The sequence below is a fragment of the Toxoplasma gondii genome, chromosome VIIb (assembly GCF_000006565.2).
Source record: "Toxoplasma gondii ME49 chromosome VIIb, whole genome shotgun sequence".
NCBI lineage: Eukaryota > Apicomplexa > Conoidasida > Eucoccidiorida > Sarcocystidae > Toxoplasma > Toxoplasma gondii.
In genome coordinates, this window is record NC_031475.1 from 2,274,136 (window position 1) to 2,297,348 (window position 23,213).

The 23,213-nt window shown below is 51.5% G+C and overlaps 2 protein-coding genes across 2 annotated transcripts; one reads left to right on the top strand and one right to left on the bottom strand.

Annotated features, from left to right (window-relative positions):
• Window positions 1-155: 155 nt before the first annotated feature.
• Window positions 156-10,680, top strand: TGME49_260430 (hypothetical protein; the record flags this gene model as incomplete). Its single annotated transcript, XM_018781234.1, has 15 exons — window positions 156-523; window positions 850-1,292; window positions 1,985-2,164; window positions 2,625-2,705; window positions 3,129-3,211; window positions 3,918-4,053; window positions 4,747-4,831; window positions 5,424-5,472; window positions 5,982-6,114; window positions 6,667-6,738; window positions 7,488-7,610; window positions 8,574-8,658; window positions 9,155-9,211; window positions 9,784-9,917; window positions 10,597-10,680. Exons 1-15 carry the CDS (start codon window positions 415-417, stop codon window positions 10,678-10,680), a joined length of 1,854 nt encoding a protein of 617 aa, XP_018637069.1. The 5' UTR covers window positions 156-414.
• A 1,407-nt stretch (window positions 10,681-12,087) lies between these two features.
• TGME49_260420 (HEC/Ndc80p family protein) lies at window positions 12,088-22,509 on the bottom strand (the record flags this gene model as incomplete). The annotated part of the gene is made up of 16 exons (XM_018781233.1): window positions 12,088-12,492; window positions 12,997-13,068; window positions 13,733-13,807; window positions 14,194-14,445; window positions 15,008-15,049; window positions 15,847-15,891; window positions 16,236-16,310; window positions 17,151-17,258; window positions 17,746-17,826; window positions 18,440-18,567; window positions 19,122-19,200; window positions 19,477-19,672; window positions 19,928-20,005; window positions 20,672-20,882; window positions 21,347-21,484; window positions 22,308-22,509. 16 exons carry the CDS (start codon window positions 22,507-22,509, stop codon window positions 12,088-12,090), a joined length of 2,187 nt encoding a protein of 728 aa, XP_018637068.1.
• Between the last annotated feature and the right edge of the window lie 704 nt (window positions 22,510-23,213).

The window sequence follows — 23,213 nt, forward strand, 5'->3', positions numbered from 1 at the left end:
ACCGTACAAACACACCGTTCGCTTGCGGACCCCTTCGCTTCTACCTCTTCTCGCCCCCGTTCCTCTCGTCTTCTCTCCCTTCTCAGTCTCGTTCCCCTTTTCACCCTTCGTTTTTCTTTATCCCCCTCTCGCCTGGTGTCTGCGCCGGCCGCACGGAGCGCCCTTTGTCTCTTGATCACCCGTTGATCCTTCCGCGTTCCGTCTTGCATGTGACTCGAATTCTCTTCTCTCTCCCTTTCCGCCTCGCCGTGCATTTTCCGCTCCCTTTATGAGTCGCAACTGTGGTTGCCGTCGCGAATGCGGTTCCTGTATCCTGGGGTTTCTGCCGACGGCGAGAAACAGCTACGCGAGGCAGGAGGGAGGAGACAAAACAGAAACTGTTAATATCGGTTCTCCACGAGCAAGAACACAGCCATGCATCAAGTATCCTTGGTCCCTTCAAGGGGGAACGCCCGACTGGCAGACCACCCTCCTCAGCCTCCTGATGCCTACCAGGTCGCCTTCGCTCGGCATGCAGCACTGAGTAAGGGGGCGAGGGAACTGCTGGTATGATGAGTTACCCTTTCCGTGACCCTGTCTTCTTGCCGCTCTTTCAGAAAGCCTCCATCTCTGCATACTCTTAACACCGCCGTTCCGTCCAGTCCCCCCCCCCCGACCCCCCACACTCACCTTTCGCTCGCGTCGGCGTGTTTCCTCCTCTTCTGTGCCTCTGCAGCTGCCTTACGCAACTGAGCAATCCCTCGACTTGTCGGTGCTCCTTGCCTTCCATTCCCCCAGTTCTTTTCTCCGTTCCTTCCTCGTATCGTTTCTCTCATATAGCCCTGGTCTCTTCCTCGTCTTCATCTGCAGGTGTCTTCCGACCCTCTGCTCTTCGTCGCCTTCTGCGCGAACGCCAGACACAGGCTTCTTCGTCTTCCTCTCCTCGCGCCTCGCCTTCCCCTTCTTCGCCGGCTTTGTTGTCTTGCTCGCCTTCGTCCATTCAATCTCCATTGCGTCCGTCTTCATGTATGAATTCAGAGACCGGAGTCACTGAAGGCGAAGCCCTGAGGCTGCAGCTGCAGAGCACAATCGCAGAGTTGTCTCGGGCGGCGGAGACAGAAGAGACTGCGTGCAGGTCCTCTGTTCCTGAAGCGAATCTGGAAAAGAGAGACGCTCATTTCCCAGAGTATCTGAAGAGTGTGCAGGCGTTCCTTCTTGCATGCAAGGAAAGCGCAAAGGCAGCAGCAGAAGCCGCGGCAGACGGCCAGGAGGCACAAGTCATTCTCGTCCTAGGCAACTCGAGTGCAGATCTAGTATGCCAAAAAGAATGAAACTGGCAAGCATGAAGGAAAGAACCAGCAAGGAAGGAAGCGAGGCGTCGAAAACGATCCAGCGAACTACAGTGGGCAGGACTCAAGCGAAGGCTTCAAGAAGGCGAGGAGGTCGCTACGCAGAAAAGAAGGGAGGGCAAGAGGAGATACAAAGCACACAGACCGAATGAAAATATATACAAGAGCGAAATTTGCCATATGAAGACACGACATACCTGAGAAAAGAGAAGAACGTTCACCTGGCCAAAAGTAGAGGATTCCCAAAAATCACAGAAAGCCCTCGCCATCTCGACACCCCCTCGCACTCTTCAGTTCGCTGCTGATATACATATATATATATATATATGTATATATATATGTATATTTGTATGTATATGTATATATCTGTAAACATTTCTCCTCCGTCTGTTTACGTGTCAGTGGTTGCATGCGCGATGCATCTGGGTACGGATGTCTCGAGGGATTGCATGTCTTTGTGCCTCTGCCTGCACTGCATGCCGTGGAGGCTAGGAGGCCTGACCGCAGAAGCGACTCACACGCGAGTGCAAAGGCGGAAGAGAAAGGACGGTCTCTCGGCGTTCTGTACAGCGCCCCCCGCCCCGCCCCTTGGGAGGTGTATCTCCACTTCTAAGTCCCTGGTTGTCGTCGTGTCTGTCTCGTTTTCCTGTCTTAAGGACAGCATTTCTGCAGCCATTGGATATGCCTTTTTCCTCGAGATTTGCCGCTTCACCTTCGAGCTGGCTTCTTTGCCAGGCAAAAGTCTCCAGAGTGTTTCATCGGCGGAACCCTACGCGCGTCCCCAGTTTCTCCCCGTTGTCCACTGTCAAGCACATGAATTCGCCTACCGCCTCCAAGTGAGAAGCTCCGGCTTTGCGCCTCGCCTCTCCCGCTGTTGGAAAACGGTTCAAGCTGAAAAACAAATGCAACCATGGAGCTGCATGCATCACGTGATGCATGCGTATGTATATACTGCGAGACTTGGAGGGACAAGTGTGTGATACTGGACGTTTGCACTGGCGGATGGATAGGGAGTACTCTGTAGAAGGCATCTCCACAAATAAAAATAACACTTCATACCCGAGATGCGCGCCTCTTCTGACATGCATGTGCGAATGTAAGTTGACATGTAGATAGGGATGCTGATATACATTTGAATATCCATGTATACATGTATATACATGTATGTATGAATCTATGTGTATGTGTGTATATGTACTGCCGGATTTGCCTATCAGAGATGCATGGATAAATCTTAAAGAGGACTTTTTCGTTCCCATTGAATGTCTTGAAAATTTGCTGCACTTCGCATTTCAGACACGATGGTGGTTCGAGCGCTGTATCGACGATTCTGGCGAGGCTTACCTCCTGTTCGCAGATGCACCTGCCGCAGCTACAGTAAGGCGTTTTTCTCTGTGACCCTTCTCCCGTCGCTCCCAGTCAGTTATTGCTGAAAGGTTGCTGTTCACATCAACAATTTCTCCTGCAAAGTTCCACTTCGTATGCACTCCTTTCCCCTACACCCCGTCCCTGCTGACTCTTATAAACCGCTTGCCGAAGGTGTCTCCTTGCGGTCGTTTGGGCTTCATCACCAGACGGCCCTTCACCCCACAGCTTCTCTTCACCTTCCCTGAAGCTCCAGGGATTTCCCTAAGGAGCAATCACTTGCTCGATGCGTGCGCTTTCGTTGAAAAAGAGTTTTCTATTCCCAACGGCATCCACCATTGTTGACCAGTGAGTTGCGACTTGTGGGCTTCTGCTACAAAGTGTCTCCTCGCCCCCAAGGTGTCTCCTCGCAGTCGTTTCGGCTCCATGGTGCAGCTTCTTGGCCAGCCGGCTGACAGCGCAACAGCGCCCCTGCTCGCTCTGGTGGATCACAACGCCATGGAGCCCTCTCAGGCATCGTAAGACATGATGGAGGAGAAGACCTTATTCAAAAAGCAGAGTTGAAAGAAACACAAGATCCTGTGGTGATTGAAGGCGTAAACTGCAAGCAGGCAATTGAAATTCACCTCACGAGCTTCTCCGGTCAGAGCACTGGTGTCTTCAAATGTTGTGCTCACACAAACCTGTGTTCTTCGCGAGGATCCTAGCATGCAAACGCCGTCGTTCTCTATTTCTTGCCGTGCAACCGAAATTCGCTCGCTGTTCCTGGCTTTCTATTTTCCGTTTCGGCGAACACGCAGATCTCTTCGTCGCTAGACATTTAAGAAAAACACAAAGGCGTAACTCGATTGAACATTTTTACGAATCCTAGAGGAACAATAAAACACACTCACACACAGAAGCACATACGCAACCTCTGATCACCGCATTTACGCAGATGAACGGACAAATCATTACCTGTGCACGTATGTATATAATCATATTTTTCTACATTTGTGTATCTACGTATCTTCATCTTAATTTATAAATACACATATGTGACATGTGTATATAGATTGATAGACATAAATGGAAATCAGGGTTGTTGGGTCTATTCACATGTATATGTATACGTTTAGATACCTATACGTATATATATATATATATATATATGCTGTACCTGTCTATGCACGGATGCTTCGCCGACCGGCTTGTGGAGCTTGCGATTACTCTGTATGTTGTCAGTCTTCAGTCCAATGTGGTAGCGGTTCTAGATCACCACAGTCCTCTCCCAGAAGGGCGTCTTTCTGCCTCCACTGCGTTCGCCGTGGACAATCCAGGCCCCTCTGTGGGGTCCTGCTGCACTCTCGTGTCGCTTCTGGTGAGAACCAACTACTGGGGAAGACCGCAGCGTCAAAGAACTGTCGATTAAGTTGACAGGAGTGGCGATGGATGAAGCGGCAAGCAGGCGGTGTGAGCAGAGCGAGAGGGAAGACGCAGACAGCCAAGCTCCACAGAGGAAGGAGAAGATGAAGAGGAGCTTCACGCCGAGAATGAGGAAGAGGAATACGCGACGAAGCAGGAGAGACGAGCCGAGCAGAGACGGCGTGGAGAAAGAAACCGTTTCTGGACAGGATAAAGTGTAGTCATCACAGCGTGCTTGTAGTTCCATGAAGGACAAAGGAGCAGTGCAAATAGAGACAAAAAAGGCGAGTCGCGACCTAGAGGGGAACTTCACGTTCTATCTGGCTCAGTGTGTTCGGTTTTGCGTGCACAGTACTGAATTGTTTACTTCAGTGTTTCTAAGTGACAGGCTTGCTTTGTGAACGCGCGGGAAGGCTGCGCAAATTTGAAAAGGGAACCTAACATCGTCGCCTCTCTCATTAACGATGTCCACCACTTGTTGGTTCGCCTTCTGCCTGACGTTTCAGCTCCCGTCTCGCATCTGTGCCTCGCGTTGTTTGGTCGTCTGTATTTTCATCCTTCGACCAAGGCCCTAGACCTCTCTGCACAGTTGATTTCGATTCCCTCTCACTTTCTCGTTTGCATTTCTTGCCTTTCCCTGGCGTTGCAGTTTCATGAGCTGTCGGCAGTCACGGCGAACCTCGTAGTGCCTCCTTCCGGAATGCACAGTCTCCTTCTTGGCGCAGTCGCCGTCGGTGAGGAAGTGGAATTTCCTTATAGACTCAGATTGCCATGCACATAGATGCCTCTATGTGACGCAGGAATCATATCGACAGGCGTATACATATATATATATATATATATATATATATATATATATACGGAGGGGAACAAGTATGTATAGATACATATACACATCTATGTGTATACATATCTCGAGCTAGAACTGCAGATCAATGTATGTGCAACTAGACATATGTGTCTATTGTCAATATCATCAGGACGCCGTGCCACATCCATGAACATTTATATATATATATATATATATTATTTTACATATATGTATTAACTCACACTGGCACATATATGCGTGTGTGTCTGTATTGATATGGATTCAGTAATGATCGCGAATAGGCGCGTATGCATTCCTATATTTTGGTATTTGCATATAATGGACGATGTGTTGCTTGAACCAGAAAGTCAGCGTGGATCCGTCGGCTTGGCTGCTCCGCTGTTGTTTTTGAATTTTCTTGCATACATCTGTTCGAACTCGTTCCGTGCTTTGCACCTTTACTGAATTCATGCGTTTTTTCTCTCTGACGCTTCGACTCGCATGCGGGTGTACAGACACAGCAGCTTGCGCCGCCAAGCTTTTCGGAACCCGCTGGAGTTCGCCGTAGGTGGAACGCGAAGCAGCGAAGGAAATAGACAACTCTAAACGAGACGCGTAGGAGTCGCGCTGTCTATGCACCCAAGCTGCCTGCGCTAGCTGCCCTCCGGAGGAATCTCACTCCTCCACCGAAAAAGCTGTATCCTCTTGCTCTCGTTGCAGACGATCCTGTCGTGTACGGTTCTACCTGAGTGTTTTTATCCCGCGAGAGTCAATTTTGAATCGTGTCTCGACGAAGGCATGCCCAACTAGCTACAACATCCACAGGCGGATGTACACAGACTCAACCAAAAGCATATGCATATGTGTATGCATGTATTGATTTCAGCTTGTATCAATGGGATCTCTATCGCTACGACAGGTTGCATTGGTGTACCGCTTGACCTATTCATATCTGTCACAGCACCTTCGTTTGCCTGTGTGTGTGACCCTCTGTCACCGTGTGGACTCTGTGTTTGTTCGTCTTGTTCATCGGAGATGTGTTCGTCTTTTTCGTGGTTTTTTCTCGCGTCCAGAGATAAGGAAATGATGACCGCCTTGTGGCGCCGAGTTTCCTCGACTTGGCAGATGCACGCGTTCGGTTCGCCTGAAGACATTTTGAAGGGGTTCGGCCGCATTAAGTTCGACATTCCTCGTCAACTTTCTCTTGTACGTCCGTTGACACTGGGTCGCCGCAGTGTTGAAGCGATGGAGCAGTGCGAGAACAGGAAAGTGATTCCTTGTGTCTATCAACGCCGCCTTGGCTTGTTTTTGGTTTCGTGAATGTGGATACAACGAGATCAATGGAACTAGGCCGTCAGGTATCCGTATGCACCTGTTTATCTTTCGAGATGCTTATGATTGTTTCGGGCAACAGGCGTTTGGGCTTCACTAGATGTGTTTGTTTCTCCGTATATATCTAGTCTTCTCTTGCCGTCGATGCATGGATATATCATCGTGCAGAGTTGCGGGATTGCGTAGATGGATAGGCTGCGCCAAGCGAATCGATTGCATCCACAGGCGAGCTTCTGAGAAATGTCGGAATATTTCTTAATACGTATATTTATATATGTACATGCATATGGCCTAGTCGCTCCTTATATGTCTTCATTTAGTACTGTGTATAGTGAGGTGGACGATCAGGGAGATTTTTCTATTTGGAGATGTGAGGAGCACGCAACACTCTGGCAGTTCTCAACACGATTGGTCTTTTTTTTCCAGGGCATTTCTGCTCTGATGCGCGCCGACTACAAATGCTTCCTTTACTGGAATGTCTGCGGTCAGGAGTTGAAAGTAAGAGTTTTCCTTTTCTTATTTCCCCGCCGTCGCCACTCGTGCGTTGTTTACTCTACCTCGTCTATCACAGTGGTTGTTTCTTGCGTCTGTTTCCAATTCATTTATTCTCCGTACGTCACCTTTCCTGCATCGTTGTTCCTTTTGCTTCCGCTTTTTCGTCCTCTTCTCTCGAGCTGTGTGGTAGCTTTGTTTGTGTCTTTTTTCCAACTTCTTCTGTTTCTCCTGCGCCTCCTCGTCTGTCGACATTCTCCTCGCGACCGATGCCGGTTGTGTCTCACGCTTCTGGTGCTCCCGATCGGAATTCACTGTCGCGACTTCTCCGTGCATCGTTCTTCCCTTTCCGAAATCGTGACTCTACATCTCGTCACTTTCCGGCGTTTCTTCTCCCCGACGGTGTGGCTTTCTGCTCTCCGTAGCATCGGCTGCTCCGCTCCCGCTCGACTTCCTCTGTCACCTCGCCTCTTCGTTGTCTTCGTGTTTCTCTTTTTCTCTTTTTGTGCTTTTCCGGTTCTTAATCTCGCTTGCGCTGCTCTCGCTCTTCGCGACTGGCATCACTGCTGCCTCACCGCTCTTGTCTCCATTCCACCCTGGCCTCCGTTGCTGGTTTCTTGTCCCTCTTGGCCGCCGTTGGGCATCGCCGCCTGTCGGCGCTGCTCCTCTGAGCGGACGCGTCTCCGCGCTTCCGGTCTGGCGGCAAAAGGTCTGCATCTGCACTTCATCGACGCCCGTGTTATGCTTCTCGTCAGGTGGGCTTTGGGGCACTTACCGTGCCACTGTCGGTGGTTCTGCAAGCGTCGGAGTCTTCGCGCGAAGCGGCCGTGAACGCGGAGACCTTCGCGAATCTTCGCGACGAATTCCGTGGCGCAGCGGTAGGCGGGAAAAGCCAGAGAATCGAAGAGAAAAACTCAGAGAGAAACGGAGGAGAGAGTGATGCATGTGTCAACGGCGTATACCGCGACCGGACCTGCCTCAGATTTCAACACAACGAGTCCTACGTCTGCGGCCTTCATCGCTGGAGACAGGGGACTGGCGCCCACCGTTACGTAGCTTGCCAGGGGGAGGTTCTCGCTGGTGTCCTGTGAACGTGAGAGCATGCGGACGCGGCTTTTTACACATTCCTCCTCTCACTTGTACAGGGCTCAAACAGAAACTCAAGCCTCGTGTTGGCTGACTGAAAGTGTGAGAGCCGCCGGAGGAATATGTGCTTTGTGTGCTTGTGAACGCCGCGTCTGCCGGCCTGTGATTGGGAAGGCAAATAGAGCGAGGTGCAAACGGGAAGCCGTTGCCATTCTCAGGAGAGGATACGGCGTCGAAGAGAATATGAAACGCAGAAGCAGGGAGCGCTGCTGTCAATGCGCACGGCATTTGTCTGTTGATAACAAAGGCCTTTCGGAAGGAAAGAAGACGCAACACAGGAACGGAGAGGAACGTCGCGAAATTGACGGACAGGGAACTGAGGGGGGGGAGACGAAGGGGACCACGGGGGAGCAAGGAGATGAGGGATGAAGAGGACAGTGGTAAGTTGAATAAGAAGGATACAATGTAGGAGTGAAGAAAAGGGAGCATAGGATGAGAAGAAGGTCACGATAGGCAAAGGAAGAATGGGTCGAACAGAAAAGGACCACTGGCGCCAGACGAGGAGGCAGACGAAGAGGCAACGAAACACTGGATAACGCAGCACACGGGGGAGACTACGAAAACAGCATGGAGACGAAGAGAACGAGTTGAGAAGGACGCGGGAGGGGAACAGCTGCACGCGATCCGAGGCCATCGACTGACGTTTTGATTTGCTTTGCGTCTGCTTTTTCTTCGACGTTCACGTTTACATCCAGGAAAGCTTAATCAAGGAACAAAGCTTGGGAATCGTTGTCGCACTATCTTCCTACCACCGTCCTGCGAGCAACGGAGATGAATATGGTGAGGACTTTTCTTCGCTTCTCGTCGGTCTCGTGCTTCCTTCTCGCGGCGGGGCTTCCGTCTCTGTCTCTGTGCTACTCGCGCGGTATATCTTTCTCTTTTCTGACTCGTCCGAATGATTCCTTTGTTCGTCTGTGAGCGACGCTTTCTGCTGTCTCGCCTGTGGCCGCGTGCTTTCCTCTTCGTGGAAAGCCGTATCGCGCACCACAGACACCGCGGATGTGTATTTTGGTGGATGCTCTACATCGATATATTTACATCTGTCTATACAAATCTATGTAGACACAATTGTAATATATATATGTATATATATATATATATATATTTACAGTTATATGTAGGTGTTTGGTGGCACGCATTACAGCAGAGAGGGCCATGCGGGGACAGAGAGAGAAAGGTGGTGGAAAGGAGTCGTCGTCGCTCTGGGTGGCAACGACTCGGCTTATAGTCGGGGACGGACGAAAAAGAAGAGTTTCGTTGTGCGCATGCTCCTTAGTTCTTGAACGGCAAATGGCCCTGATCGGCAAGAAGGAACTTCAGCCCATCATCGAAGGTACTGTTTAGCGCTCATTGGAAAGAGTACAGTGATCTACGCTCACGCCTTCCCTTGCTCGTCTATCTCTATATATCTATGCATACGCACATGTATCGGAACAAGCGCAGATGCAATACATCAATCAGTATATGCTTTCATCCTGATCAGCGTCGTGAATCTCCACTGGTGGACGTGCGGTTCTCTCCCACTCTCCATCGGCAATGTAAATATCAATATGTATGTACACGCATGCAGCGTATGAGTTGTTGTGCGTCCATGCGTATACTTATATGTTCCGTCTCTGCATTCATATCATATATTAATGCATATATATCCAAGAATAGCGTGGGCATTTGACTGTGTGGCTACAAGACTACGCAACCAGTGCAGTTTCATGAGTAATTTATATACATTCGTGTACATGGATAGAGGGAAAAAGCGTTTATTCATGCATATATATATATATATATATATATATATATATGTATATATATATATATGAAAATATATATATACATATGTATATGTAGATACTATGTTTGGACGCATTTGGTGTAGGATCCTCTTGTATTGTGTTTTTGTTTGAGTAGGTGCCGTCTGTTTCGTTTCGCGGCAGCCCGGCGTTTCCGAAGCGCAGGTGCTGAGAGTCGACCAGAAGGCAAGAGGGGTTGACTCCAGCGATGCGACACTCCAGTCATTGACAGATATCTTTTTCGTCAGTCAGGTGAGAATGGACTTTCTCCCTTGTTGAGTTGTCGATTGTCCGCGTCGCTCGAAGATCCGGGGAGCAGAACTGTATGGCTCAGATCGAATAAACCTAGCCACTGTAGTTCCTAGGATTCTGAACATGACTCCAGTGACGAGATACAGAACGCCAAGTTCTTTGTGATTGCTGTACACTGCCTGAGGAAATTAACATCTGCTTCCCTTTTTTAAGGTGAATTTAGTTTTGGGGTGAGTGCTCGTCTGAATGGGCCACAAATTTGGGATGCTGACGCGAGAAGAGAGACACGCTCGACAGAGAGGGAAAAAAGGCCCTTCTTCTCCATGTGTTGCGTATGGCGTCTGAAGCACACTGTGAATCTTTTACTTTAGAGCGAGAGAATGCTTCTTCAAACGTCGTGGTTTTTTCCGCATGAGAGGAAGACGTTGAGGTGAGAGGCGCAGGGAACGGTGACGTTGGACTCTTTCTGTCCGATTACAGAATGCGCCTCTCTCCTGAGGTGGAGATCCCGTTTCCATCTCTGAGTCGTCTCCGTAGCTTCGTGCGTTTCTTTCTCCCTCTTCGTTGGCGTCGAGCGCGTTCGCGTTTCGTAAAACGCTAAGGGCGTCTTTCATGTCTGTCTGGATCAGCAAAGTCTGAAGCTCGTGCGTTTCCGCGTCTCTTCTGCGCGCCTGTTCAGATGCCCGTGAGGCTCTCCAGGAAAGTTTTAGAACCGATTTTTCGGGAGTATTTCGCCTGCTTAAGTCGCCCGCAAGCAACGTGACAGCCGCGGTGTGCAGTCTGCGTTTGCGGGGGCGTCGCAGCAGATCAGAGCCAAGAGAGTCGCAGAACGCCCCCAAACCAGGCGAGAGACAACATGCGAAGGACGACGCCAAAACGGCTTTTTGTGGGGTTCCATTTCTCTGGCCTGGTGGAGAAACGCAGAGGTAAAGGGGAGCGGTGCGAGTGTAATTTTTCTCGCCACTCCTGCGAATCGGTTTCCCACTTTGCTCTCATAGGCTTTTTCTATTTCTCTCTCTCTCGCCTCTCTCTGGCGCGCACATCGGCACAAGAGTTGTCTTTGAGGAAGCTGGGGCTTCAGCGAGCTCCGAATGCTTGAGGCGCTCCATTCGCTTTGCATGCTGGAGCAACGCCCACTCTCCCAGCTTGTGGGAGAGGTTTCAGACTTGCGAAAACGCGTTATCTTCTGGAAGTTAAGAAAACGCGACTCTTGTCTGGTCCCGAATTCGACTGCATGCACGGAACCTGTGAACCTCCGAGGCGGGAGGTGTCGCCGTGAAATGATTCCGAAAAGAGAAGTTTCTCGTCGTCGCGAGTCCAAATCCCACCACTGTCTCGCGATAACAAGCAACTTTTGTTCTTCACCTGTCATTCACAGTTTCCGCCGTGGCTCTGGTAGCATGGACCATCCAGAGGTTTCGCGTTCTGTCACGACCTGTTGACCTAGATATCGACACTAGCAAATGCCTACGTGTAGTCTAAAGAACAACTAACATTAGCCTCTGCTCGTCTCTCGTACCATGGAGCAAGATACACACACGCACCTTGTCGTCGTCTGCTCAAAGCCTCTGGATTTCATGGCAAAGCCGCCCAAAACGCGAGACTGATTTGGTGTACGCAGTTTCGAGAAACTCACTGTAGGCTTCGCTACGACCGCGGAAAGAAGAATTCGTCTCCCTCGCTCTCCAGGTGCCTCTTCGTTCGCGCACAGTCAGGAGAAAGCCATTTGCCTCTGCCTGGGTCTCTTCAGGGAAAAGGCGTGAGGATCGGAGACACTTGGGAGATGAGCTGCGTGAACGAGACGCATTCACGGTTTGCGTTTCCAAAGAGGCGCTGCCTTGAAAACAATTTAAATCAAACCGAAAGAGCGTTCCAGCTGCTGAAGCCTCACCGGAACCCAAGTCTCAGCTGAGCAGTCTAGGCAGTGAAACACACGAGAAAAACAGAGACGCAGAACAAGGCAGGAGCGAGTTGAGAACGCCAGCGGGTCTGAGCCAATGCGCCTCCCTCTCGCAGTCCTTCGTTCGTCTCTCCACGTGCATAGAAGATGTTTGCGTACATTTAAAAGTGGTTGGCTCATCGTCAAGAAGCCCTCTTCCCTCTGGTTCCGGATCTCTGTGGGGCAGCAGAGGCTTCGAGTCTCTGCTTCCTCGACATTTGCTTCTTTTCGTTAGCAGCCGAGAGTGTACTTTTCGCTTCGGGAAACGACTGCAAGGAGATCTTTTTCGTATCCGACGCAAGCGTGCTCCTTGTTCTGCACGAGCTGTTGGAGAGCATGGAGGACTTCCCTTTTCGCCGCGAGACCGTCTTGCTGGATCTTCTTCAAGTTGTCGATTCTCGCAGCGACTTCGGCGTCGTTTTCCTTCTCGGTCTTCTCGTAGAGAAGGCGCAAGTCGTTCGCCTGACGCTCGGCTTTCAACAGCTCTGCCTCGACCGCGAGACGGTGTTCAGACACCCCTCTTTGCAATGTCTCAATTTCCGAAGAAAGAACTTGTTTCTGCTGTGCTCGCTGCTCCTCCAGCTTGTGCAAGTCTTCATGCAGAACTGAGATCTTGCGCTCCTCCGTTCGCCGCGTCTGGGGAGAAAAAACGGCCCGGAGCGGAGAATCCGTTCGACGCGGACGAAACGGCACATCGCCCAACGCAGCGAGTAGAGGAGAGACAGACGAAAACTAAGCAGCAGCGGAGCAAGACAAAGCCTAGCGGTGGGCGAGGAGTGGAGACAGAAGTTTATGGACACGAGAGAGAGGAGAGACAGTTGATGGAGCTGCGGAACAGGGGAGAAAGACAATGAATGCACGTGATACGAGAGAACAAGACAGAGACTGGTAGAGGAGGTATCGACCCAGAAGCGAAATCCTAGAAAAGAGGAGACAAGCAAGTCACACGAGAGAGAAGACGCAGACTCGACAAAGGACGCGACAGCGTCTGCTGGAAACGCAGAAGAAACACAGCCTCGCTTCGAAAAGAGCGCAGAACGAGGATGAAAAAGGAAACGACGACAGGCGTCAATGTGCTTCACCTGCGTCCCTCCCGACAGATCCCAGCGATTTCCAAAAAAGCGAAATATCGAAACTTACACTGTCGAGCTGCTGTCGCGCCTTTTTCAACTTCTCGATTTCCCCAATAGTCTTCTCATCCGTTCGGCGACTCTGAGGGACACAGAAAAAAGAAACAAAAACAATGCACACGACGCCCAGAGGAAAAAGACGCGAATTCAGGGTGAGTCGATGAATATACACCGCAGCGAGGCCGTTGGCCGTCTCATGTGGTATTCCTCCTTTCACTTGTGTTCATGTGCCGTTCTCGTATTGTGGCTTCCTCATATCTCTTTTGCATTTTCTCTGCCGCATAGTGTGCGCCCCTGTTTCTCCTCAGCGTCGCTTTTGTCCTTATTCGATTTCTCCTATATCTCGTTGTCATCTGCCTTTTTCTCCGTCACTCGTTGTATATCACTGAATTTCTTCTCTCTTCGTCTCTTTTGTTGCCTCTTCTAGCTCTCGTTCTCCTCTCTCTGCTTCCTTCTGTCTTCCCGTTCTTCGTCACGTTCTTCTCCGTTCCTCTTCACTCTGTTCTTCTGTCTAGTTCGCCCCCGGCTGCGAGTCGCTTCTCGCAGCCTCTCTCTGTTTACCGGTTGCATGCTCTCGCACTGCCATCGATCCGAGTTCTTCCCTCTCTCTTTCCCCGCGTTTCGACTGCCTCCCTGGCTCTGAATGTCCTCTTTCTTGAACCAGAAGGCTTTGCCTCCCGCCTCCACGTGACACTCCGCTTGCACGAGCTGTCTGTACACCCGAGCCAGCGGAGGGGGGGGCCTACCTGAGCGTCGACCTGTTTGTCGCTCTGCACGAGGCGAAGGAGCTCTGCCTTCCACGCCTTCCAGGGCACACCGAGCTGCAGACACGGCGCGTGGAGACACAACGACAAAAGCACGCGATGGACGCGAGACAAGAGACACACGTTACGGTCCTTCCGGACACAGCATGCAAAAAGGAAGATCCAATCCACTCGCTCCAGGCCTGGCCCATCGAGCCGCAGCCCTCAAAGACTGGTGACGGCCGCTGATGCTCGACAGATCCTGTTCCTCGCTCTCTCTCTCTTACGTCGTGCGCAGTCTCTCCCTTTTACAGATGCACCCTTTTACACATTCTCTCGTCGATTCCCGACGAGTTCTTCCTCTCTCGCGGTTCCTTCGTCCTCGTTCATTGTCGACTCCCTTCTTCCTCACGCTTAACGGAACTCGAGATACGCGACAGGCCCAGTGTTTCTTGCCTTCCTACCAGCTGTTCATGTGTGGCGAGATGCTCGTCTGCGTTTCCTTTGGCCTCCGGTTCAGAGTGAGACTGCGGAGCCCACGGCCGACTGCTGCTTCGGCGACTCTCAGAGGATCCACGTGAAGAAGCAAACGAAGAGGAAGAGTCTCCAGAGAGAGTCGCACTCGTGGCAAATCTGCTGAGCGACGCCCAAGCGGTATCAGACGCAAATTTTGCGGTCTCTGTGTCTTGCATGCATCGCTGCAACAGGCTGTTGCACTGGGTACAGACAGCAACAAAGAAGGAAAAGAAGCCATAAGCACGGAAGAGGAGAAAAACGATGAGAAAGGGCGTTGGAAGCAGAAACGCAAAAGACAAGGAAACAAATGTGCGAGACGGAAGTGGAGAGAACAGCGAGAGCACGACGGGGGGGGGGGGGAAACGAAAACATATATAAGAGCTATTAAATTGAGAAACAATGCGCACTTCTTTTTGCATATCCCCGTGCTTATCATGGCAAATCGAATACACTGGAGTTCCGCCTTTTTATGCACGTTGCCTGTTCACACAACCAAGTTGACAAAGGCGAGTTTGTGGATGAGAGACGGAACGACAGAGGTGACTAGGAGTCGTAACGGAGAGGAGGACGTCGATGAAGGCAGACGCAAGAAGGACAAAAGCGATCAGAGGAAACGAAGTAGAGAAAGAGCAAGAGGCAACCCAGGGGCGAAGTCTCATTATGCCTCACGAGGTTTCACTGGAGTGGGCGTCACAGTGGCTTTGCTTTTTCAGGGGAGCAGGGAGAGATGCGCCGAAACGCAAGTCTGTTTCTTCCTCTTACCGTCCTCGTTGTGACGCGGAGCTCCTCGCCGCGACGATTGATCTAGAAAGAGAAGACAGAAGACGCTTTCAAAAGAACGAGTTCTTTGAATCCTTTTTGCGACGCACGAAGCGCCGTTTCTCGAAAACCACAGTGACTGGACTCTCTGCGTGTTCCTCCCCACTCTTCAACAGAAACCCCAAGCTTTATGTCTTGGGTGTGACGCAGCTCTGACGCAATTTGAAGGCACGCAACTCGTCTGCAGCATTTTTTTTCTTTGAAACTGTGTGAGTGGCTGCGCACGACTGTGCCGCCGGTCGCTCGGAAGCAGAGAGCCGTCGAGCAGAGGCAGTCCTGTTTTTTTGCAGCTGCGCGCTCGAGTACTCTCTCCACAGTGCAAAGCCTGAAGCGCCCTCAGGGACTGGCTCTGTGGAGAGGCACCGGCGCACCCGCCAACTGAGTCCGAGTCTTCAACACACCGACTTTGCATGTGAGGCTCTTTGCGCGCTGCAAAGGCCGCGAAGCCGGAGGAGCCGTGCGAGTCGAGCGCGAGACCCAGACACGGGGGACCCTCTTTCGCGTTCGCTCTCGCGCTTCCTCTCGAGAGGAACGCGGAGGCGGCGGCGGGTGTCTGCGCGAACAGGCGCGAGGCGACGGAGAGTCCACGAGGGAGCGGATGGCGAAAAGAAAGGAGAAAGGAAGAGTAGGGGAGAGAGCAAGCCAACGGACGAAGCGAGCGAACGAAGACAGAGGAGAGACCGACGAAACTCGGGAAGGAACGGAGAGTCAGCTAGAGAGGCAGGGTGGCAATCGCCGACAGAAAAGGAGCCCAGAGCGAAGTCACATTTCTCAAAACTCACCTCATCCTCGACTCCGGCCAGCTGAAGCTGTTGCCCTTCAACGTCCTGCACAGACACAAGGCGCACACGACTGGATGAGGGACGGAGAACCGCAGGTGGAAAAAAACAGAACGCTGCATGCACAACGACACTGACGAACGACGGAGAGCACAGACTTCGCGAGAGACAGAGAACGAGGTGGAGCGAGCAAGCCCAAAAGGCCTACCACGCGACTGAGGGGAACACGAGGGAGAGCCGAACGGAGAAACCGTAAGGCGAGAGAGAGAGAGAGCAGACACCGAGAGAAATCGACAAAAAGTCGACAGAAGCAGACATGTCAGCAGGGACGACGAGAGGAAACGGATTGTCGAGGGAGAACTCAGAAAGACAGGAAAGACTGCGCGACCTACCTTAGAGCGGAGAGCCACTCTCTCTCGAAGGACGTGGATTTCGCTACGAATTTTCTCCACTTCTGCTTTGCTGAGCTGTGAAGAAGAAACAAACCCCACAGACATCGAGCAAGCGCAGTGGGGTGAAAGGCTGCTGCACCAACGGCGAAAGCTGGAGACGCACCGCGTCGTGGCTTACGAGGAAAACGCGCAGCGCGCCTGGACGCACAGGTGACAGAGAACGAGGGAGAGGCGGGAGGACCAACACGGCCGCAGGCGTCAAGTGGAAAGGCGAGAGAGTAGACAGAGAAGAGAAGGAAGGAGAAGGAATGTTGCGTGCAAAGCAGAGAACAGACAGGCGTCCTTGGAAGCGACAACAAAGGAAAAAAGACAGAGCGAGTCGAACATGCAGGAGCACCGGAGACAACTCGGTATGTGAAGAACCGACGAGAACAGAGAAAACCTCCTCGCGGAGGTAGAGGCGCGAGGGTGCTGAGACACCTCGAATCTCCGGAAGCAGTTCTCGAAAGATCAAGGTCACAGTCTCTTGAAACTTGCGAAAGTTTCCCTGAGGCGGGGCGGCGTGCAGGAAGAGCGCAGAGAGACGGGCACGACGCATGCAGAAAAACAAACGACGGCGTTTCAAGGAGAGAACTTGGCTGGGCAAGCAGCTCGAGAACCAAGGAACTAGAGAGAGGGCGCGAGAGAGGCTGCAGTGGGGACGCGAGGAAGAGAAATAACGCGATCCACGCAAGAACGCGAAAGACCGACACACAGACGAAGAGTCGGAAATACACACCGCAGAAGCGAGGGACGGGCGCGAGGCCGCAGCGAGGGCAAACAGCACAGAAAGGCAAAGTCACCGCATAAGGCCTGTAAAGAAATAAAGGAGACAGGAGAGATCTGCCCTTGAGCAGAATTTGGCGAACGACCGACCCCTTGCTCCTTCACTTGAGCGTCGAGTTGTTGCGTCTCGGCAGCGACTTGACGAATCTCCGACTGCAGGGCGTTCCGCCGACTTTGCTTCGCGTCGATTTCCTTTTCCTACAAGCAACGCGGAAGAAGCAGCGAAACGAACCAAGAAACGTCCTTTGAAAGACGAAAGCAGAGAACAGAGACAGGAGCGAGGAACGAGAGGAGAGAAGAGAGGGAAGAAGAGAGGAGAGAAGAGACGCAAGTTGGGAGAAGAGGAGACAAGGAAGGCGGGCGAGGCGGGGGAGAAAAACAACAAGCGAAGGTTGAGGAAGAAAAATGGGGAACAAAGCGAAAGACGAACACCGAATTGCGAGGTCGACTGATAGGTGTGTCGTCGTCGAAGCGTCGCATGCGAAGGAAACAGAAAGCGGCACGTGTATTAGAGTTTAGATGAAACGAAAGCCAGAAAGCAGGGTGGTAATACATCCCAGTGGAGACGCGGAGACCAGGGGACATGAAAGCAAGATGAAGAAATAAAACAACGCCGCGAGAGGCCAAGCAGGGAGTAGCAGAAAAGCGACTGTTTTTCAGTCTGCTCGTCTACGGCAAAACTCACCTGCTGCTCAGACGCAGACCTCTGCTGCTTGATACCGTCCTTCAGCTTCTCGAGGTCTCCGCAAAGGCGGTCGATCTCCGGCTGTATGCACACCGCAGACACACAGAGACAGGGTTTTCCCCTTTCTTCGACTCTCGTCCCTTCTTGAAAAATGTTTTCGGCTGACGCAAATCCCTCTTTGTTTCGTGTCGCCTCCCCGTGCTTCAGTGCGGCTGCTGTGTCGAACCTCCCACCGTCTGTCACCCTCAACACAATCTCAGAGTATACGGTTCCATATACGTCAAAGCTCTAGAGACCAGCGAAGCCACATTTCAGCTTATATCCATACTTATATGTCTGCATACATGTATGTGTAGAAACACAAGTATATAATATATATATATATATATATATATATATCAAAGACAGATCCATAGATAAAAATGAATATAAGCATATAGATAGATTCACAGACAGACAGACAGACATCCACATGCGTATACACGCACATATCCACGAAAACATATATATATATATATATATATATATATGAATACACCAATGTAGGGAGATCTGCGATTGGAAGAGACATCGGGAGGAGCGCCTTGACTTTGGGATCGGATGTAGGTGTGGGGCGCGGAGACAGAGAGAGGTTTGCTGAACCCTCCATCGATTTCTCTGTCGTGTTCTTTGCTTGCATTTCCCTCTCGCTTACAGGGAGTGCAGCGTTCGCCTCCAGTTCGGCGGAAATCCTTCGCAGTTCCTGTTGAGCACGAGCTAGCTGTCTCTCTCGAGACGCGATCGAACTCTCCAGCTGCTCGACGTCTCTCTGCAGCCGCGAATCTGTGAAGAAAAGTTGAACGCGCAAGCTGAGACTCGCGTGCGAAAAACGGCTAGAATTGAAGGAATCTCCCACGCAACTGCGGAGCCAAAGAGGCTTGAAACAGAGACAGATGGACTGCAGACGCACGGAGAGGAGACACCCTCCACCGGAACGCGACAGACTCAGATCCGCGACAAAAAATGCTCCATGTCTGGAAGAGGACTCCGGCGCGTCGTCGACACTCCCCAGAAAAGGCTGGCAAGTAACGGCACAGCTAAACTTGTTGGAGTTCGAGATCCGGTGGTACTGTGGGTACTCCTCATTGCTCGCGTGGTAAAAACCGATAACAGGAAAGCTGAAGAAAAAAGCAGAAACTTTAGATTCTGTTCCTGGACACGGGCGTTGGCTACAAGACCGCTACTGTGGTCTTCAAGAAAATCGGTACCGAATGTTCCGGCAGCAAGAGAGAGAGACAGGAAACAGGGGAGGAAACGGCGATGAATGAGAAGCAGGAGCGAATGCAACAAACGATTTACGCAGAAAGAGGAGAAACAAGATAAGAAAGGCGACTTACGTAGAGACTGCTGCAAATGCGTCAAGTCGCGCCCATTTCCGGACTGTGGGTAATAGTGAAGGAGCATGCGCGATATCATCTGCACAAAACCATCAAACGCAATTCGACTTCTCAGGTTTTCTATCCACCAGGTGTCCGTTCGATGCACTTTCTCTTTTCTCCCTTCTTTGATGCGTTTCCCTTGTCGTCTTCCCTCTCATATAACGTATCCTCTTTCTTCTCTTACCACTCGTCCTCCTGCTATTCGTTCCTCCTCGTATCTCTCTCCACGTCATCCCCTCTTGTTGCCCTTTCCTCTGCGTCTCCCCCTTCTCGTTGTCTCTTTTCTTCGTTCTCTCTTTCCCTAGGCACTTGCCTCTTCGCCGACGACTGCGCCAGCAGACAAAGCGTCCTTCTTCTCGATCGCAGGATTCAAGAGCGGGTCGCGGCTGAAAACCTCGGACTCGTAGATCAGCAGTTCGCAGAGCCATGAGAGCGCATGCAGATGCAGCGGCCACTGGTGCGCGGAGTTCGGCGCCTGCATCGACGACTTCGCGATGGTCAAGGGATATCTGAGAATCACGAAAAACGAAGGCTCCAAGAAAAGATGAACGTGGAAGAGAATGGAGAAAATTCGCAAAATCCAGTGAACTCAAAAACGCATGCGCAGAGAAATAACTCTGCGCCTCGCTTCGCTCTCTCTCCGTGTGGTGAGGGACCCGTCTTGCTTGAGTCTTCCCCCCGTCTTCGACCGAGTTGTCTTCCTCTCTTCTCTCTCTTGGTTTTCTTCCCTCTGAAAAGCTTTTTTCTCGCGATCGCGGCCTCACCCCAACTCCTTGAAGAGTCGTGGCACCTCCTCGTTCGCATTTTCGTTCGTCACCTGCACGCTGTCGTCACAGGCTCTCCTGAAAAAAAACGAAAACGACAAACTGTGAGTCGCCATGGCGCCAGCGGACCAGGCAACACGCCGAGCTCTTTTCCTGACTCTCTGTGTTTCTCTTCGCCTTTACCCCTTCTGTTTCTCTCGACATTGCTTTGTCTTTCTTGCTCTCCCTGTCGATCCACCTTTCCACGGACTTCCTCGAGGTCTGTCTCTCACTCGCCGTCCAAATGCATGTCCCCCGCATGCACTCTCCAAATTCTTTCTGCCTCGCTGCCACCTGCTATCTCTCCGTCTCGACGTCTTCACCTGTCTCGCCAGCTGCATCCGTGTCTAGTTCTATCTCTCTGCGCGTCTCCTTCCGATTGTACAAAGATCAGGAGCCGCTGAAGTCAGGCCTCCGATCGCGGTGAACACGCAAGCCCCCCGCGCGAAGCGTCTCCCTCTCGTCCACGAGACTTCCGGAAGTCTCCTGGTGGACGTACACCTCCACCGGAGAACATCCTGCGCGCGGAGACACATGCGGAGACGCGCATCCCCAGGCACGACCTGCCTCACCTGAAGACCCACCGAATGCGAAACATAGAGAGACCAGAAGACGGGCGGCTACACATGCAAATGGAGAAGTACACAACGGAATCCTCGAACGCGCCAGTCTACGCGTTGAGGGTGAAACGACGAATCTCCGCACCTCAACAGGTGATTCCAAATTTCCACGAGCAGGTTTCGGGGAGGCGCGACGAAGATCTTGGGCGACAGTTGTTGCGGAAATCCGGAGTAGCAAAGAAATCGAATGATGGTTTTGACGCTTTCGCGCTTCGCCTCCTCATTCCCCAACAGCTGCTGCACACCTCCAGGCCCTTTCTTCCCGACGCCGCGACCGACCGTCCCTGCCGAACCAGCTGAAAAAGTAGAAAAGAAAAAGGCTTCACATGGCCTTCCCTGCAAAAGAACAACCATGCGCCTACCTACAAAAAGGCACATCTGCTCACCTAAATATCACTACATATATATATATATATATATAGGTGCGGTACCTTCTCGTGCAAGTACTCGCATATGTACCTTTATATATCTGCATATATCAGCAGAGATTTGCATAGGTGTATGAACATACTGAAATATATCTATACAACAAAAGGGTATATATATATATATATATATATATATATATATATCTTCAAATATTGGCGCTTATGTGCAGCTGTCTAAAGGTCTCCCTGTGACTTTCTTGGTGTCCTTTTGAGGTGTCGGCATGTGCGTTGAGACATGGGGACGACTTTGTGGTTTCCTCGTTGTAACGGAGTATTTGAAGACAGGACACCGGTCGAAAGAAGCCCAGCAAGAATTTCGTTCCTGCACCTACGTGGAAGAAGCGATTTGTAGAAAGAGAACTGTCCAACTTCACGCCTGAAGGTTTCGCGAGCGGCAGAGCCCGCTGCTGAGCAGGACGCCGTCGAGAAGCCTCCGTGGCTATCAAGAAAGGAATGCGTCGATTCGTTTTCTGCGCGGAAAGCAAAAGGAAGACCTTTGTGTAAAAGAAAAGACGGGAGGTCGTCGACCTCGCTGCGGTGTCTGGATTCGGACATTCTCGCTCGTACTCGTGGACTAACGGTGGAAGCTGTAAAGACACGACTGCACAGCTTGAACTGAGACGCAACAAAGACACAAACGCGCCATGGCCCAACTCCCTGACGTCGTCCTCTCGTTTCACGTGTGCCAACCTTCGACTTGAGCTGTCTATCGCATTTACACAGTCATCCACTCTCTCGACTCTGGGTGTTCGTTGCCTCCCTAACTTCTCTCTTCCTGCTCATGTTCTGCTCATTTCGTCCTTCTGCCCAGTTTTCGCTATCGGAGACTTCCGGCGGTGCCCCTCCGTTCTTCCTTGCTTCTCTGAGTGTTTAAACGTCCTTCTAGTCCTCTTTGTTCGACGCCCTTTTCTCTCCTCGACTTCTCTTCCCTCTCCCGCCTTCTCCCTCTGAGCTTGCGCAGTTGCTCTAGGAAGCCCCGGAAGAAAAACAGTCCAGGCACTCTCCGTGCACTGGATTGCCCAGAAGGAACATGAAGAACAAGGAGACGAAAAGGAAATGAAGAAGAGAAGCATCAATTGATGGAGGGAAGGACAGTGAGGACCACGGGACAGAGAACGAGAAGAAGGAAAATGAGACGACGATGTGGTGTAGAAAAGGATACAAAAAAACAAGGAAAACAAAAGAAAGACAGGTGGAAGTGGAGAGAAGGAAGCTGGTGCTGAAAAAGAACAGGGTGAAGGAAGGAAAAGAAAAACACGATGAAGAACAGAAGCTGAACAAAAGACGGCGTACCTTGTCCAAAGGCTCGCAAGCGACTGTCGCCAGCCGCAGATCGCATTGGAGACGCAAACAATGGAAGGGTGGAGGAAGGCGCCGCGAGTCGGTCTGCTCTGTACGGCGAGGTGGATCGAAGAGGCGAAGAGAGAGGATACGCTGATCCGCCGAGAGCCGAGGCGCCCGACGCCAGGCCTCGCAGATCCGACGGGTCGTGCATGGCGAGAAAAGAGAGACGAGAAGCGCTGGGAGACAGAACGGGTGACGAAGAAAAGCGAGACCGAGGAAGAGGCGGAGGAGAGACAGACCAAATGCGAGAGGAGAAAGCGACCGAGGAAAAGTGGGCGAAGAACAGAACAGAAAAACGAAAGCTGGAAGCGACGAACGAAAGGACTGTCCGGCCACCAGCGAGGATGTCAGAGATGAACAGAAGAGAAAGAGGTAAGAGGGGAGACCAGAAAGACGAAAAACGGAACGAACGAATGTTGAAGTCTTCAAGTAAAACAACGAAACAAAGAAGACGTTCGCAATCCTGTATGTGTGCGCCTCTGCTGCAGCCCTTCAAGGTGCTTTTCGGTTCAGGATCTCAGGTGTAGTGACACCCCAAATTGAGCACCTGGCCATTCGGTGTACATACACCAGGGAAAAAAGGTGAACGTATTACCACTTTAGAGATCACCGGTGTTTGAGCAGAGACTCGGCTCCCAAACTCTTGTCGCAGAGACTCTTACTTCCACAGCGATGTCACTGGCCGTACGAGCAGCTGAGGTGGTTTTCTCGCTGTGAATCCGAGTGAGGCAACAGGAATCGACAGAGTACGTCGTGGCCAGGAGTTTCCGCTGGCGTGTATCCCATGGAAAACCATCGCGTGGACGTAGCCTCCAAAATTCACGGTGTGCATGCACCAGAGGTCTGAGAGAGAGA